Source organism: Apiospora marii (assembly GCF_038362585.1).
Source record: "Apiospora marii strain CBS 49790 chromosome Unknown utg000002l_segment0_segment0, whole genome shotgun sequence".
Classification (NCBI taxonomy): Eukaryota; Fungi; Ascomycota; class Sordariomycetes; order Amphisphaeriales; family Apiosporaceae; genus Apiospora; species Apiospora marii.
Genome location: NW_027117373.1, coordinates 389,914 through 406,161, shown reverse-complemented (window position 1 = coordinate 406,161; position 16,248 = coordinate 389,914). Strand labels below are relative to the sequence as shown.

General features: G+C 55.1%; 7 protein-coding genes across 7 annotated transcripts; 4 read left to right on the top strand and 3 right to left on the bottom strand.

Annotated features, from left to right (window-relative positions):
* Positions 1–315: 315 nt before the first annotated feature.
* On the bottom strand, positions 316–2,937 carry PG985_001826 (uncharacterized protein; the record flags this gene model as incomplete). Its single annotated transcript, XM_066821595.1, has 5 exons — positions 316–602; positions 682–1,166; positions 1,275–1,667; positions 1,730–2,203; positions 2,267–2,937. 5 exons carry the CDS (start codon positions 2,935–2,937, stop codon positions 316–318), a joined length of 2,310 nt encoding a protein of 769 aa, XP_066689027.1.
* Positions 2,938–3,490: 553 nt separating this feature from the next.
* On the bottom strand, positions 3,491–4,918 carry PG985_001825 (uncharacterized protein; the record flags this gene model as incomplete). The annotated part of the gene is made up of 1 exon (XM_066821594.1): positions 3,491–4,918. One exon carries the CDS (start codon positions 4,916–4,918, stop codon positions 3,491–3,493), a length of 1,428 nt encoding a protein of 475 aa, XP_066689026.1.
* A 2,913-nt stretch (positions 4,919–7,831) lies between these two features.
* On the top strand, positions 7,832–8,070 carry PG985_001824 (uncharacterized protein; the record flags this gene model as incomplete). The annotated part of the gene is made up of 2 exons (XM_066821593.1): positions 7,832–7,851; positions 7,884–8,070. The coding sequence occupies 2 exons, from the start codon at positions 7,832–7,834 to the stop codon at positions 8,068–8,070; spliced, it is 207 nt and encodes a 68-aa protein (XP_066689025.1).
* A 681-nt stretch (positions 8,071–8,751) lies between these two features.
* Positions 8,752–9,443, top strand: PG985_001823 (uncharacterized protein; the record flags this gene model as incomplete). Its single annotated transcript, XM_066821592.1, has 2 exons — positions 8,752–8,867; positions 8,936–9,443. The coding sequence occupies 2 exons, from the start codon at positions 8,752–8,754 to the stop codon at positions 9,441–9,443; spliced, it is 624 nt and encodes a 207-aa protein (XP_066689024.1).
* A 592-nt stretch (positions 9,444–10,035) lies between these two features.
* Positions 10,036–11,736, top strand: PG985_001822 (TPR domain protein; the record flags this gene model as incomplete). Its single annotated transcript, XM_066821591.1, has 1 exon — positions 10,036–11,736. One exon carries the CDS (start codon positions 10,036–10,038, stop codon positions 11,734–11,736), a length of 1,701 nt encoding a protein of 566 aa, XP_066689023.1.
* Positions 11,737–11,889: 153 nt separating this feature from the next.
* On the bottom strand, positions 11,890–13,672 carry PG985_001821 (uncharacterized protein; the record flags this gene model as incomplete). Its single annotated transcript, XM_066821590.1, has 4 exons — positions 11,890–12,259; positions 12,334–12,676; positions 12,755–13,534; positions 13,615–13,672. The coding sequence occupies 4 exons, from the start codon at positions 13,670–13,672 to the stop codon at positions 11,890–11,892; spliced, it is 1,551 nt and encodes a 516-aa protein (XP_066689022.1).
* Positions 13,673–14,936: 1,264 nt separating this feature from the next.
* PG985_001820 (TIM barrel metal-dependent hydrolase) lies at positions 14,937–16,043 on the top strand (the record flags this gene model as incomplete). The annotated part of the gene is made up of 1 exon (XM_066821589.1): positions 14,937–16,043. The coding sequence occupies one exon, from the start codon at positions 14,937–14,939 to the stop codon at positions 16,041–16,043; it is 1,107 nt and encodes a 368-aa protein (XP_066689021.1).
* Between the last annotated feature and the right edge of the window lie 205 nt (positions 16,044–16,248).

The following is a 16,248-nucleotide window of genomic DNA, read 5'->3' as shown; positions in this document are numbered from 1 at the left end:
CTTATATATAGTGTTGTGAGACCTAGACCCGATTGCTATCATGTGCATTACAGGAAGATTGTCCGTCCTTGTGTCTACAAGGCTCCTTTGTCCTTGACTTTCATACTGCGAGTATAAAAGCAATGTACATTGTTGTTTGTTGTTACAATGAGGATTGGCCAAAAGATAGTCCTTGTTTTTAACGACTCCCAAAGTTCTCGATTCATACGACAGATATTTTGAATACCATACGTCCCACGCTATTCCAGACGGAAGTCCATCTTGGGATACTTCTCGACATCTCACGCTCATCGTATGGAGCACATCAGCTAGCCTTCAAGCGTATAGACTCCCCGCCGTCGGGGCACGCATACCCTGACCACCCACCCCATGCCCTTCCTGCGGAGCCGTCGTGAAGGTGCAATGCCCAACCCCATCTTCCCTCAGCTCCACGACGCCCCAGCGCAGGGGAAGCAAGTACCCCTCTCCCCGGTCCCCTTCCAGAGGGTGACAAGCAGCGCTGATGGCCTGACTGTTGGTCGACACCATTCGCATGACGCCGTCGTACTTGCGGCAGCCGAGTAGAACCACGGCCAGCACCTGGAACATCCCGGCCACCACGGCTAGGGACGTCCAAGCGAACGCATGGTCAGTCAAACAAATACTGGGAAACGTCACATAGAAAAGGGACTGGAAACTCACTGGCTAGCACGGCGATAGGACTATAGCCACATGTCGAGAACGAGTCGCGCACATTGACGGTGCCGTGCTGGTCCTCGAGGGCGGTGATGCGGGCCAGGAACAGACTCTGGGAGACGAGCCAGTGCATGAGGCCCGAGGCGGCATAGAGCGGGATGCCGTAGCGGAACGGCAGGCTGATGGTGTAGGTGGAGCGCTGGAGGCCGACCGGCTCCGACACGCGCTGGACCAGGAAGGCGCTCAGGGTGGCGTTGTAGCAGACGTACGTCAGCGACAGCAGGAGTTGCGGCAGGTTGGCCAGGAGCACGTTGGCGATCAGGCCGTAGGGGTCGGCGCGCGGCAGGCCGACGATCAGGTAGGTGAAGGGCGTCAGCCGGCCGAAGCCGAGGCCCCAGAAGCTGGGGACGCTCACCCGGATGTGGCGGGCGCGGAGGGAGGTGAAGGATATGACGAGCAGGGAAACGGTAACGACGAGCAACGCCAAGCAGCTGTGTGCACGCGGTCAGCAAACACAGCCCGCTGTCTTTGATGGTGTGGGGAGGCTGTCTGTCCGCACCCACGCGAGAAATTTGATATCAGATCTGTACGTGACTTACAGAGACAAGGTGAAGACGCGTCGCCAGAGGCTCACAGAATGCATCCAGTGCCGACCTTGAAATTTGAAGGGCCTCGGACGTACATGGTCCAGCGCGTGGTAACGCTGTTGGCTGTCTCGCATGCGCCGATGTGCAACAAAGTCATCCCTGCTAGCCAAGCACATGCCTTTGGTCGTTTCGTCAGGTTCACGCATGAAAGAAGCAATGGCATCCCCGAGCGTGGACAGGGGTCGATGCCTTTTTCCGTCGTCGTTATTGCCGGGTATCTCGGTAGGGCGAAGGCTTTTCATGATGGCGCGCCACCATCGGGGATTCCAATGACTTGCGCACGTGTAGAATAGGATGCCCACTTTCACGAGGTTCAAACTGCAAACCGTGACCAGGATGATAGGGCTGTATTCGAAGCGGCAGCGGCTATGCCCCTGGCCCGGCTCCTCGACCAAGCACCGCGCGACCTGATAGCGCGGAGGGCCCAGGAACCAAGTGGTGACCGGGTCGGGGGGGGGCCGAAAGCCCGAAAGCCGCCCGTGCCATTCGCGATGGCCCACATGTTCTTGGCCCAGTTGTCCGAGCGCGGCACGATGCCAACGTGCAAGAGGAGGCTGCCATTGTCGGGCGACTGGACGCTCTGGTTCTGGACCAGGATGACGGCATTGCCCTGTGGTGCAAAGTAGTCGTTGTAGAGGGCGACGCAGTCAGGGATGCCCAGTTCCTTGTAGGTGCCGTTGCCAGCAGCCTCCTGCATGGCGGCAATCGCCGCGTGGTAATCGATCGGGGGGTTGACCCGGATCTCGTCCCAGCCCGGATCTCCCGCCCTGTTTTGTTCGGAAAAGGTGATATTGAACGGGGCGCCCTGGAGAAAAGAATCCTTCACCACGGCGATAGTGTAGCTGTTGGAACCCAATGACTGGAATACGGCAGAGTTGTATCTGTATGTATTACATGACGACAGTCAGCTTCAGCCTGCGGACGCCTCCGTGGGTTCAACTCACGCGAGATGGATGGGCAAGGAGCTCAAGGCTAGGAGAGCCCAGATGATCTGCCGGTCGCGGCTGATGTAGCGCAGGTTTCTCAGGCTCAAAATGCCGATGTCCATCCAGTCCCCCCTTTTGTGTGCCTCGTCAAGTTCCTTGCGGGTTGGGGCCGCTTGTAATTGCATGCAGTAATTGGAGGCCGAAAGCAAAACCGTGCTCAACACGTTGATGAGGAGATGCAGCCATCGGTCGAGCTGCTTGACTGTGTCGCAGTCCCCGGCGTAGAGAAGTCCCACTCCATCCCGGCTGCCGAAATGGACGAGGGCGTAGATGGTGAGGCTCAAATTGGCCACGAAAACGAGGAGCGCGACCCCCAACTGCAGACCGAGGGCCCGGCTACGCTTGGACCATCGCATCCGGAAGGTGTCCGTCTCCTTGACGCGCGGGAACCAGAGCCCCAGGGCTTCCTGGGTGGCAAATGCATCGCATCGGAACGGCTGCTTGGTGCTCGCAAACGAAGAACGGTCGTCAGCCAGGGAGTAATAGTCGAGTGGATCCGGTAGGCGGGGCTCGGCTTCCCATGTCGCGAAGGGCAGTAGACTCTCTTCCGAGACGTCATGGTCTGCTGCAGATAGAGTCGCTAGCTCGTGCGTCCCCGCGGTCTGGGACAATGAATCGGTATTCGACATTGGATGCTTAGGAGACGCACTGCCTGGACGGTGGGAAGCAACATTTTTTCAACTACTCGTTGGATTTGTCTATCTTGAAGCGGAAGGGGAATGGAAGACATAAAGCCTCGCTGCCTTGCTCGCCTTACTGCGCTTTTCTGGGCCTTGTCAGGCCTTGTGACGCCTCGCTGGGACACGCGGGGTTATTTTACTGAGAGATCCTGCTGGAAGGTGACACGGAGAACGTGTGCGTGGGTCCGTGAGATGTCCTTGGTTCATATGTCCACCCTCACTCCCAGAGCTCTTGAAGTACCAATGTGCATCGCTGATAGCCCGCTGGATGCCACGTGTTTTACCATCTGGCCAGTCAAAGCATTTGACCTGTCGTCAGGACTCCCGGATTTCCTCGATGCAGGGAACATTGCTGATGCCTTTGGCGCAATGTTTCTGCCTTGCCAGGCTCGTGGAACCGCGCCACCGCGCCACCGCGCCACCGAACAAGCGGGCAGCCGACCCAGCGCTCGCCCATTTCCGTCATCTTGGTGACACCTTATAACATGCGGAGATTTGAGAATCAATGGCGCTTACGGAGCCTGTCAAGACGTAGAGCCACGTCGACAGCATGGGGTATGTTTGCCGCCGTGGTGAGCCATCCGGTCTCGAATATCGGCAGCCGCCTTTTCTGGAAGCACTCGACGCGTTCCCGGTCCCAGAACATGAAGCCTAGCTCGCGCCACCAGGAAACGACCTGGCGGACGCCGGAATGTAGCTGCGGGACCGTGTAGTCTCCTCGTCCTTGTCCGCCGGCCCCGTCGGCTAGCAGCAGCACCTCGTAGCCAAGCTGACTGCCCCAGCGCTGGCAATCCACCCCTTCGTGTGCCTCCACCCAAGCAAACGGAGGGGCATCATCGTCACCGCCCAAGTCGCCATTCTCGTCATAGGTTAAGCGCGGCAGCTCATTCTCGCGCCGGCGTAGGGCATTCAAAGGGGTTCCCCGGAACTCGACTGGCACACCGACCCCTTCCGGGCGGTCTACGAGATGTCCTGGAATGCGGCCCGAGTCGTCCTCCATCCTAGCCAGCCTCCCGGAGCGCCCGAGACTCTTCCGCAGCGCCTCTGGCAGCGGCCCGCCCGCGAGCCCATCGAAAAACGGCATATACGTCTTGTGCCCATTCGGCCACGGCGAATAATAATCCCTAATCGTCATCGTCCTCGCCCGCTGCTCGAAGTCGTAGAAGTGGGCCATGTCCCTGCTCAACCAGGGGCGCGGCGCGGCGCGGGCCGGGAGCAGGTGGGCTTCTAGCACGCGGTGGACGCTCCAGAGCTGCTCCTTCTCCCAGGGGCGGAAGAGGGCGACAAAGCCCTGCCGCCCGACGCCGCGGTGCGGCAGGCGGCCGCGGAGCTCGAGGTGCACTAGGAGCTGGTGGCGGACCAGGACCTTGGCGAGGCGGCGCCGCTCGTGGAAGCGGGCGGGGCCGGCGCCGCCTTTACGGCTGATCTTGCGGAGTTGTATGAGCTGCGCGTTCGTGATGATGTCGACCATGGAATGCACGTGGTGGTTGAAGCGGATGAGGGCGATGGTCGCCCGGAGGGAGGGGCCGACCACCGCGGCCAGTCCACGAGTACTCCGCGGCAGCGCCACGTAGCTTTCAAGCATGCGTTCACAGGCCTGGACGTATCTGTCGGGCGGGACATTGGATATAATGTTGGGGAGCAGATGCGTCACGGCGACGGCGTCCCGCAGGGCCGGGCCGAGCTGCCTCGTGACGAAGCTGAACAGCACGGCCTGCTTGCACAACAGAAATACCCGACACATTGCGGGCGACGCGCGAAGGAGAGCGTAGAGGTCGGTGGCCGAGTCTGCCGCTGCCAACACAACCACCGCCACATCGGAAGGGAGAGACTCCAGAAGGCATGTGGGCGGTGGTGGTGGTGGTGGCGGTTGGTGCCTATTGCTGGCGCCTGCGTCCATGCGAAGTCGCTTGGCTCGTTTTTGCTTCATTGCACGTCGAATGGTGAGATGGCTGACGGTTAATGTAGTGTTACTTGATGCTATCAGCGGGGAAACTTGCCACAAAGTGTTTTCGGAGGAATATTTCGGTTTGTCCGCGCCCGCTGCCAGGCAGCAACCCAGCAAGGGATGGACTTGTCAACCGACCCCAGCCATTCTTTACAAGTACTTTGGCTCACGAGCATACATTTCGGACAAATTATAACATGTCTTTTAGCAGACAGTAAAGGAATTCTAATCAAATCCATTTCCTGGTTCATATACCGGAGCCTGGCCTGTCTACAGTAAGCCAAGCTACCCCCTCGTACAATACCTGGCTCATACAACACTAATAAAACAATAATAACATATTAAAATAATAAAATAAATAATTTAATTAAAAATTAACGAAAAATAATAAAAATATATTTTTTATTATAATTTTACCTTAATTAAACTCTAAGCTTTAAATTTAATATTAAAATTAATTTCTATCGCCTTTTACGCCGACGAATTAATAATAGTAATTAAAACCGGCTTGTTTACCTTTATTATCTCCCTTTTAACTATTTTTATTTCTTTTATTATTATATATTTTTAATTAAAGTTAACAGTTATATATTTTTTCTTTTTTCTTTTCTTTTATTTTAAATTAATTTTTAATTAAACTTTTTTATATTCTAATTAATTAATTTAACTAGTTAAAGTATCGAGTCCCTTTTAAACCTTTCGGAATAATACCCGGCATATTATTATATTAAGCTTTAAATCTTCCCTATTGAATATTTTAATTAATTTTTTTAATTATTAAAAAATAATAGGTATTTATATCGATACTAACGTAAATTAAGCTTTTATTACTTCCTTTATCGGTTCTTCCGGCAATTTTAAGTAATACTCCGCTATTTTTCGGTTCCGGCTATTTAAGGGTTTATTAACGTTATAAGGAAAGATACTAATTATTATTTATTTATCAGTAATAACGTTAAATTAGAAGGCTATTTTTTAACTCTTTTATAATATTTAAGGAATTCCCTTTTATTTATATTTATATTATTAAACCTTATATAATAAAAGGTTACCCGTTAATAAAAATTCTTTTTAAATATATTAAATATCCTAAGGTTTAAGGGTTAAAGGAAATATAATATATAAAAGGGTAAATATAGGAATTAGATTTTAACCTTTAAATAAATATTTATAAACTCTTTAATATAATATAATTTATAATTATTAAAAATAAAGAGATATTATTAATTTTTCTTATTAAAGGTTATTTAAGGGATAAAGATATTATTAAATTATACGAAAGCTAACTCGTTATTAATTCAACCTTTAAAGGAGGTTATAAAAAGCTATTCCTTTATCTGGCTTAAGAAATTATTATTTATTTCAGGAAATTATTATTATTAAACCGATTACCCCTTAAATATAATAAACGAAGGGAGGGATCGACTATTAATATTAATACACTCAATAAATAAGGTTCATTCTTGATTAAAGGAAGCTTTAATAAAGATCCTATCTATACCTACTAATCCTACTACTATTATATTAATTCCGTATCCTAATTAATTACCGATCTTATCAGCGTTTTAAATATATCGCTTAGGAATAAACTTAATAATAAAGTAATCGAATCTTTTAAAAAATTCTTAAATATTAATCTTTAAACTATTATTAACTCGTAAGAAATCTATTATATAAAAGAATTTAAATTAAAAGGTTTTATACCGGCTTAAATATCTCTTAACCTAATACTTTCTTAAAATATAATAATCGTCTCTAATTATAAATAAGTATTAAATAAATATCCAGAAGACCGCATAAAATAATATAATATTTAAAGCTATTTAATTAAAAGCCTAAGATTTAATTTAACTTTTATTAATATTAAGTTAAGCTTAGAGAGTTATATTATATTATTTTCTAGTCGATTAACCTTTAATTCAACGGTAAAGAGTTATATAATTAATACTTTAATTTAGCACGGTTTATCTTAACAATCGGCCCTTTAATACCTTCTAAATCGCGCGTTTTATAACTAACTTATCCATTATAATATTAACTAAAATATTTAAAAAAAGAGGATTAAAACGGTATATTTCAATTAAAAAAGCACTTAAAACTAACTTATATATAATTAAATAGAATAAGGGTTAGTCTTAAGGGGGGGTATTTTACTAATGTTGCATGAGCCAGGTATTGTACGAGGGGGTAGCTTGGCTTAATTTGTCCATGTCTATACGCTGCAAAAAGCTTACTCAGACCTCCCTCACTATCCACCCATTCGCTCAGGCACAGATATCTTCTCATAAAACCAACTTATATATCGCCCGTAACATAGTTCAAACTGCTCACTACCTTATTCAAGATCTAGGAAAGAAAGAAAGAAAAAAAAAAAAAAAGAAGAAGAATAAAGAACTGTTTATGAGACCTGTTTGCCATCCATGTCTTCTTCTATCGCCTGCCATATGCCAAACTTCAACAATACTCTTCCAAGCCCGTATACAACTAGGGTTTCTACGTGTATTAGCCCCGTCAGCACGTCATGGCTAGGGGACATGAGTGTCTTTTTGTTTGACATGATGATAGCAAACTGGTGGTCATCTAACCAGCTCATCCTCTTGCCCGAGGCATAGGATCGTATCGGTAATTTGTAGGCGGCTGAGGTAGGCTCTACCGTAATAACATGTTCGATGAAGATACTATTAGGCGGTGATGGAATATCTGGTTCAAGTAATTGTTTTGGTAGATAAGCATGCTTCTCATTACCCTACCGACGCGGCCCGGTTCTCAGCTCCCATGTACCGTCGGCTGCCACCGATAACCTTACGTGATCAGTCCTTTTCAAGCAGTGTCTACTATGACGAATGATTGCAGAATCCCGATATGTGAGATCGATCGAGTCGGGGCACACACATCATGGCTTTCAACACGGCATCGTGGGGGTAGCATGCACGATCCTTTCGTGCAGAAGAGGCCACGAGCATGCCAAGGTCGCATATGCGCGAACAAGGCCCTCGATGAAGCTCGGGACTGGTCAGATTACACGGGATTTTCCCGGTGCCAAGGAGGTCACGAAAGACGACGATCCCACCACGGTGAAGGCCGGTTCGCAATCGCGGCAGTTCGAACCCCTACTGCGCGCCAAGAAACGGTAGCGTCAACGGTGGCTCGATAGTGGGCAGCTGAAGTCCACGTGTGCGAGACTGGCTGGGGTTTGGCGGGCAGTAAGTAAGCAGGCTGGTGACTCTCGGCTGAATGAATGGCTGAATGATTGCATTTTGTGTACAAACTGTACAATGCAGAGTCGCATCGCCAGCAGCGACCCGAGCCGCCCCCCACAAGTAATCAATAGTCTCTGCTGATTATCGCTTATCAGCCAGTTCCCCCGAGCTTCCCGATCTGCAGCCGCTAGTCCGATGCAGACACGCACTCGTGGCGTGCTACCCAAGCTACTGGCTCGGGATTCATTTTTGGTGGCACTTGTTCGGTAGGCGACGTTGGAGCGGGGTTACACACGCGCGGTATTGTCCAATAAGTGCCCGCCCTCGGGGCTCCCTCCGATGCCCAGGTATAGAATCGTTCGATTCCTCCCGTTCGAGCTTCAGCGCCAATCAAGTGCGACGTGATATATCATCAGAATCTGGTGAAATGGTCCGATGCTCATGAAAGAAGCATCGCGCAGACGGCACGACACGGTATCGAAGGCGTTCTGAACCGGTGAGGTATCTCACCAGCCTTTATAAAGCGAGTCAGGACACGGGCGGAACCAGACCAATACCGAGTTCTCGCTGCGTAGCTCTCATCACGACTATCTCCTTGCGAACGAAGCACCAGAGATGGGTAACAAACCAGCACCACCGGGGCAAAGCGCCGTGGTGGACTTGAACCGGTATCCCATAGCCCAGGAGTTTGTCAGTCGGTGTGCCGAGTTCTTTGACGAAGTGCAGAACTTGTAAGTGCTCTCGCCCCCTTTGTCCCTCGCTACTAGCTATCCGACATGCTGATACCTCTGAAACAAAGAACACCCGGCAAAGAACTCGAGGCGCGGCTCAACCAAAGCCACGGGCCCGGTACCCCCTTCTACGAGGACTTCTGCCGGTACATCCGCCAGGGCCTGGACGAAGGCTGGGTGGCGTCGCTAGAAGTGGACGGGCGGCGGTACCGACGGGGCAAGATCGCGGAGCCGAGCGAGGCGACGCGCTTCTTCAGCATCACGGCCGTGTACATGGACAGCAGCGGCTGCGAGGACCCAAAGGGGGAGGGAGAGGGAGAAGGGGTGCTGCCCGTCTTGTCGGGCCAGTACCACAAGCACCCATACGGCGAGATCAACTGCGTGGTGCAGCTCGACGAGACGGCTCAGCTGCAGGGCATGAGCGGCTGGCAGGGGGCGGGGTGGACCTCGCCGGGGCCGGGGACGCACCACTATCCCCGGGTGCGCGGCGGGCGGTTGGTGGCCTTGTTTTTCTTGCCCGCGGGGAGGATCACGTACGATGCGTCGCCCGACATGGCGCAGCCCATCTCCATTTGAGGGCTAATCGCGGAGGAATAGTGAAACAGAGGACAGAGCATGCACACATGGGTGGTCAGTAGCGTTGATTCACATTGTATCTTTCAAAATCCGTTTCGCGATATCTCGGTTATTGTTGCCTCAATTCTGCTGCTAATGTCATGTGGTTGTCAAGAAATGGAACGATTGGCGCAGGCTCAGGTGCCCAATGGGCGTGCGTGCAGGCGTGTCAAATCATAGCGCTGTTTTGTACTAAAGCTGCAGGTGTCAACCCCGCCAATCTTTTAGTGGGCGATCCCGCCAGACAGGGGAATGGCCTGACGGGTTTCGGACCACGCAAACAGTCCGCCATCCACATTCGAGGGCGCGTGATCGCATTCAGTTGCCTCCTTCTTGATGTGAAAATACGTCGCTTATATTTGATTTATGATCAAGGCCCTTATCGTAACAAAGACCCAGGTAGAGGTATTGCAGACCTTGGGTAAAGAGCGGGCATACCACATCGGACTTTGGATCTTGGTGCCACGGCAGGCACGTTACACCCTCGCCTCCCTCCCTGCTTGGCAACCATCCGCTATCGGTCGTACCGGGGCATGAATGCAGCAGCAGCAGCATGGCGGCACCACCTGAATCTGACGGCTACTATGACCTGGGCAATTATAGCCGGTCCATCACCACCAAAAGCCCCGACGCAGAGCTATGGTTTAATCGGGGCCTGATCTGGTGCTACGGCTTCAACCACGAGGAGGCGGTGAAGTGCTTCGAGCGCGCCATCGCCGCCGACGACGGCTGCGCCCTGGCGTACTGGGGCGTCGCCTACGCGCTAGGCCCCAACTACAACAAGCCCTGGAGCTTCTTCGACGACGAGGAGCTTGAAACCACGGTAGAGAGGACGCACCGCATGGTCGAGCAGGCGAGCAAGTGCGCCGCCGCCGCCGCGACGCCCCTGGAGAAGGCCTTGGTGGACGCCCTGCGCTACCGATACCCCCGTGACCACGCGAGCGACAAGGACGACCGCTCCATCTGGAACGTCGAGTACGCCGACGCGATGCAGCGGGTGCACGCCGAGTTCGGCTCCGACCTCGACGTCGCGGCGCTGAGCGCCGACGCCCTGATGAACCTGTCGCCCTGGAAGCTGTGGGACCTCAAGACGGGCGAGCCGGCGCCAGGGGCCCGGACCAAGGAAGTCCAAGCCATCCTCGAAAGGGCCCTCAGCAGCCGGACCCCGGGCGGCATGCAGCACCCGGGCGTCCTGCACCTCTACATCCACTTCATCGAGATGTCCCCCGCGCCCGAGCGCGGCCTCGCCGCGGCCGACGCCCTGCGCGGCCTGGTCCCGGACGCGGGCCACCTGAACCACATGCCGACCCATATCGACGTGCTGCTGGGCGACTACGGGCGCGGCATCGCCTCGAACCGGCAAGCCTTCGAGGCCGACGAGAAGTTCCTCGCCCGCGCGGGCGCCCGCAACTTCTACACCCTGTACCGCATGCACGACTACCACTTCTGCATCTACGCGGCCCTGTTCGCGGGCCAGTCCCGCGTCGCCCTCGACACGGTCGCGCGCATGGAGGCCTCTCTGTCGGCCGACCTGCTCAAAGTAAACTCCCCGCCAATGGCCGACTGGCTCGAGGGCTTCTTCGCCATGCGCGTCCACGCCCTGGTCCGCTTCGGCCGCTGGGACGACCTCGTCGCCCTGCCCCTGCCGGAGGACCGCGGGCTCTACTGCGTCACGACGGCCATGACGCACTACGCCAAGGCCGTGGCCCTGGCCGCCACGTCGCGTCTCCCCGAAGCCGAGGCCGAAAGGACCCTCTTCCACGAGGCAAAGGCGCGCGTCCCCGAGTCCCGAACCCTGTTCAACAACACGTGCGTCGACCTCTTGAGCATCGCCGAGGCCATGATGGAGGGCGAAGTCGCCTTTCGCCAGGGCCGCTACGACGAAGCGTACGCGCACCTGCGAACCGCCATCGCGCGCGACGACGGCCTGCCCTACGACGAGCCCTGGGGCTGGATGCAGCCGACGCGGCACGCGTACGGGGCGCTGCTGATGGAGCGGGGGCACCACGCCGAGGCGGCGGCCGTCTACGCCGCGGACCTGGGGCTGGACGGCGGCAAGCTGCCGCGCGCCCTGCGGCACCCGGGGAACGTCTGGGCGCTGCACGGGTACCACGAGTGCCTGGTCAAGCTGGGGCGGAAGGCGGAGGCGGAGGCCCTGGAGCCGGCGCTGAAGAAGGCGTTGGAGGGGGCCGACGTGCCGATCAGGTCGTCTTGCTTCTGTCGCCGGGTCGAGGTTGTCCAGAGCGCATTGTAAGGGTATCATGTACTGGACGAGATGAGAAAAGACGGCCTTAGATACGGGGGTTCAAGAATCAGGTTGTCAATCTCGCTAGATAGATTAAGGATCGCTATAGAGTAAAACCAAGACTACACCAACGTATCCAAAATGACTACACCGCTCACACAATTACTTCGTCATGGACTCCTCCGTGTGCTGCCCATCCCCCGCATCCTTGCCCGGCCGCGCCAGCTCGTGCCGCTTGGGGTCGTACCGGGCGTGCCCGGACCGGTACCAGGGCCCGTCGAACAGGTCGCCCATGTACTCCATGGGCACGCCTTTGGTCTCGGGGGCCCAGAGCCAGAGGACGGCGAGGCCCAGGAAGCAGACGAGGGCCCAGAAGACGTAGGCGCCCCAGACGTCGAGGCTCACAAACATGTTGGGCGTCACGCGCACCACGGCGAACTGGAAGAACCAGTGCAGCGCCATGTTGCAGGCGTAGCACACGCTGCGGATGCGCGTCGGGTAGATCTCGGTGCCGTAGAGGTACTGCACGGTGCTGTTTTAGGGGTAGGTATGGTCAGTGGGCTTGTCGCTTTCTTGCTAAAGGGGAGAAAACATGTGTCGACTTACCATAGTCCAATGGACCAGCCAACGGCGTAGACGAAGACGGACGCGATGGCGGCGTCGGACGCGGACTTGTTGGACCCGTCCCGCCAGATGGCCATGTAGATGGCCATATAGATATGCGTGATGCACTGCAGGAACAAGCCTAGCGTAAAGCAACGTCGGCGGCCAAAGACATCGACCAGACCCCAGGTGAATGCCATGGTGAAGACGAGCTTCACCACGCCGTAGGCGCCGCTGGTGATGAGGGACGTGTTGCCGCCCGTAACGCCGGCGTACTCGAAGATTTGCGGGATGTAGTAGGTTATTCCGTTGCCGCCCGACCATTGCGCGACAGTCTGCATGGTCACTAGATGGATGGATGATGCGTTAACCAAGTGCATCCTCCAATTGGCTGAGGAGTCGCAAGATGAGAGGTGATACTTACTGCCTAACAGGAATCGAACGCGGTAGGTCCGGATGGTCATAATCTCCTTGAAGATAGTCCAATTCGAAGCCCCTTTAAGTGCTTCGCCCTTGTGCCGCATCTGCAATTTGAGCTCCTCGAACTCGGCCGCGACGGCCGCGCTTTCGCTCCCATTCCCGTTCGAGCGACGCAGCCGGGACAGCACCCGCATCGCCTCTTCGGTGCGGTCCTGCGACGCCAGCCAGCGCGGCGTGTCGGCGATGAAGAAGGAGCCCAGCAGCGCCAGCCCCGTCGGGACCAAGACGATGGAGATGACGAGGCGGTACTGCGTGCGCGTGGCGGCCATGTGCTCCTGGGCGCCGTAGCTGATGAAGAAGCCGATGGTCAGGAAGCTCAGCAGCACCACCATGTACAGGCTGACGACCATGCCGCGCGACCGGGCGGGCGCGATCTCAGACAGGTACAGGGGCGCGACGACGGTGAGCCCCCCGGCGCCCAGGCCGCCCCAGATGCGGGCGAACAGCATCAGCCCCAGAATGCCCGAGGCGAAGGTCTGCATCAGGTTCCCCGTGATCCAGACGATCATGGCCAGCTGCCAGCTGCGCAGGCGGCCGATGCGGTCGCAGAGCACAATGGCGATCAGCGACCCGATCGCGGCGCCCAGGACGCCGAATGACGAAATGTTTGCTTTCCGGTCGGCCAGACCCGAGGGGTTGGTCTTCCAGTGCGCCGGGACCAAATCAAAGTCGTCCTTGAACGACGAGAGGCCCGTCGCGGAGCTGAAACCGCCTTCATCATAGCCTATGGTTGGTCAGTCTCTGCCTGCTTGGGACCAATGGGTACGAGGGAATGGAGGGAGAGTCGATTGGATGGTAGCCTACCTTTGGGAATCGAACCACATGCTATGACCAGGATGGTCATCACGTAGTAGGCGCTCATCTTGTTTGCCATGGTTGCTTTTGGGTCCTGCAGAAGGAGAGAGGATCAGGACGCACGTTATGTATAAAGTGCGACCGCCTATGCTAGATGTCGATCTCAGTCGTCAAGTTACGTGAGATCCAGTCGGCCTTTTTAGTATCTCTTCTTCCGATTCGCAGGCATCGAAGCTGTTGTAGCACCCCCGTCACGTCTCAAGCTCGCTCTTTCTTAGGTGTCAAAACTGTCGGGGCTTGGAGAAATCAACAACAAGCTACGATCCCGCGTAGGCTACGGGGTAATTGGGGAAATGAGAGCACTAGCAAGGGTAGGATGGGTTTCCGCGTCGCGAGTGGATATGGGGAAGACGCCCCAGTGCCCGCGAATGACGGGGCCTGGGAATACGTTTATTAGCACTGCATGCACAGGTGGCTCGAAATGGGTCGAAAGGTGTCCATCGTTGCCGGTGTAAAAGCGACAGCCCGCCGTGGGTAGTGTCACCTGTCAATGCGGCCATCAATCCAGTTGGGAAAACCGGGCAGAATGCGACGGTCGCAGAGATAGCGAGGTCGTGCATGCTTCCAGCAGGGCGCTAACCCCTCCTCCAACAGCTAACATTGATCAGTGGACCGCCTGTAGGCTGGTAGGCGAGGGGAAAGCCCACTCGGAAGTTCCCCGAGCCATTTTCCTGCCCTTCTCTGTCTGCGCTCTCGGCCAACTTCCGAGCAACGGAATATCTACTCCCGCCCAACTTCTACAACCGCACGTCGGCCGACTTCATCATCAAGCAAAGACCTCGCAAGCACTGAAGGGGGGACATGTCCCTATCTCACGAACCATACCCGCCGGGGCCCGGTGTATGCGGGACTCATCGACTGGGCGGTGGCTCAATCCAGATCTGCCATAATCGCCAAAAAAAAACTGACTTGACACTATTCCAGTGTCCACCCGCGCTCGGCTCCACGATTTATCTCCACCGACGGTCTCGGTAGCCGACCATCGTTGAGGGTCTTATATTCGGCCCTTATAAGGAGAGAAAAAGGTCTTCGTACGGCATAATGCGCGTCTCTACGGCAGAGGAATATAACCACATCATTTCCGCCTGTCTTTGCTTCAGACTGTCTGAGCCGAGTCTCTGGTCTGCGCATAATCGACACTCGACGTCAAACCATATCAACTGCACCGGGCACCCTGATCTTATCTTCAGCTTTATGATATATTACAGGTTATTCAACTGCTACTTCGCAACCGGAATGACACCGTCACTGCGCGCCCAGCCATGTCCGCAATGACCTCACCTCGGGCAGCCCGCCACCTGCGGTTCATCCAGCACGCCCTGCTCTACACCACCAAGTGCATCCGCGTCTTCCTCTTCCGGCTGACGAGCCTACGCCCCTTTTCCTCCCTCGGCCTCCTCGGGCCTTCACCTTCTCCCTCCACACCAGCCTCGCCGTCGCTGAAGAAACTTCACGATGACTTCCGCGCCCTCATCCCGCGCGGCTCTTGGGACTCCCACATGCACGTGCTCGACCCCCGTTTCCCCCTGGACCCGTCCGCCGTCTACAAGCCGGCGCACTTCCACACGAGCCAGGACGCCCGCACCTTCGAGCGCGACGTCGCGGGCCTGGACGGCGTCGTCATCGTGCAGCCCAGCATCTACGGCCACGACAACGCGTGCACCCTGTCGGCTTTGAAAGCGATGGGCGGGCCCGAGCGGGCGCGCGCCGTCGTCTCCTTCGATCCCGAGACTGTGGAGCGGAGTACGCTGCAAGAGTGGCACGCCCTGGGCGTCCGCGGCGTCCGTCTCAACCTGCAGTCCGGGGGCGCGGCGCCGCCGGCCATCAAGGAGCTCGAGGCCACGATCCGGAAGTACGCCGACGCCGTGCGGCCGCTGGGCTGGGTCCTGCAGATCTACGCCTCGCTGCCGACCATTGCGAAGCTGGAGCCGCTACTCCTGGCTGGAGCAGAACAGCTCGGCGTCCGGATCTGCATCGATCACATGGGACACCCGAACCTGAAAGCGTCGGACTCCCCCTACACGGAAACGGGCGATCCCTACACGATCCCCGGGTTCGCGTCGCTGGTACGACTGCTGGAGTCCGGCAACACGTGGACCAAGCTCTCGGCAGCCTACCGGTTCAGCGCCTCAGAAGACGGCTTCAGCGACGCGGCGCCAGTAGCCAAGGAGCTCCTGCGGGTCGCCGGCCGAAACCGCGTCGTGTTCGCGACCGACTGGCCGCACACCCGGTTTGAGGGCCTTGACATCCGGCCCTGGATCCGCACCGTGCTGCTGGACCTGTGCCAGAGGGACGAGGCGCTCATCGAGAGGGTCTTCCGGGACAACGCGGAGGAGCTCTGGAGTCCCGCCGAGTCGCGACTGGCCGCGGAGAGTTGATGACGGCAGAAGAACAGAGTTCGTCCGACACCCTTCTGCCAATGGCTGAGCGTTATACCATTGGACCACATCCTCGATCGATGGGCAAACGAAGGCCCAATCGTGTGTTTGCTGGCGACGCTACCTCGATCCTTTAAGATGGAAAGACAGGAGTTTGAGTACGAGTAATGACTGTAATGATCAATGTATAGATAGTTCCTAGTCC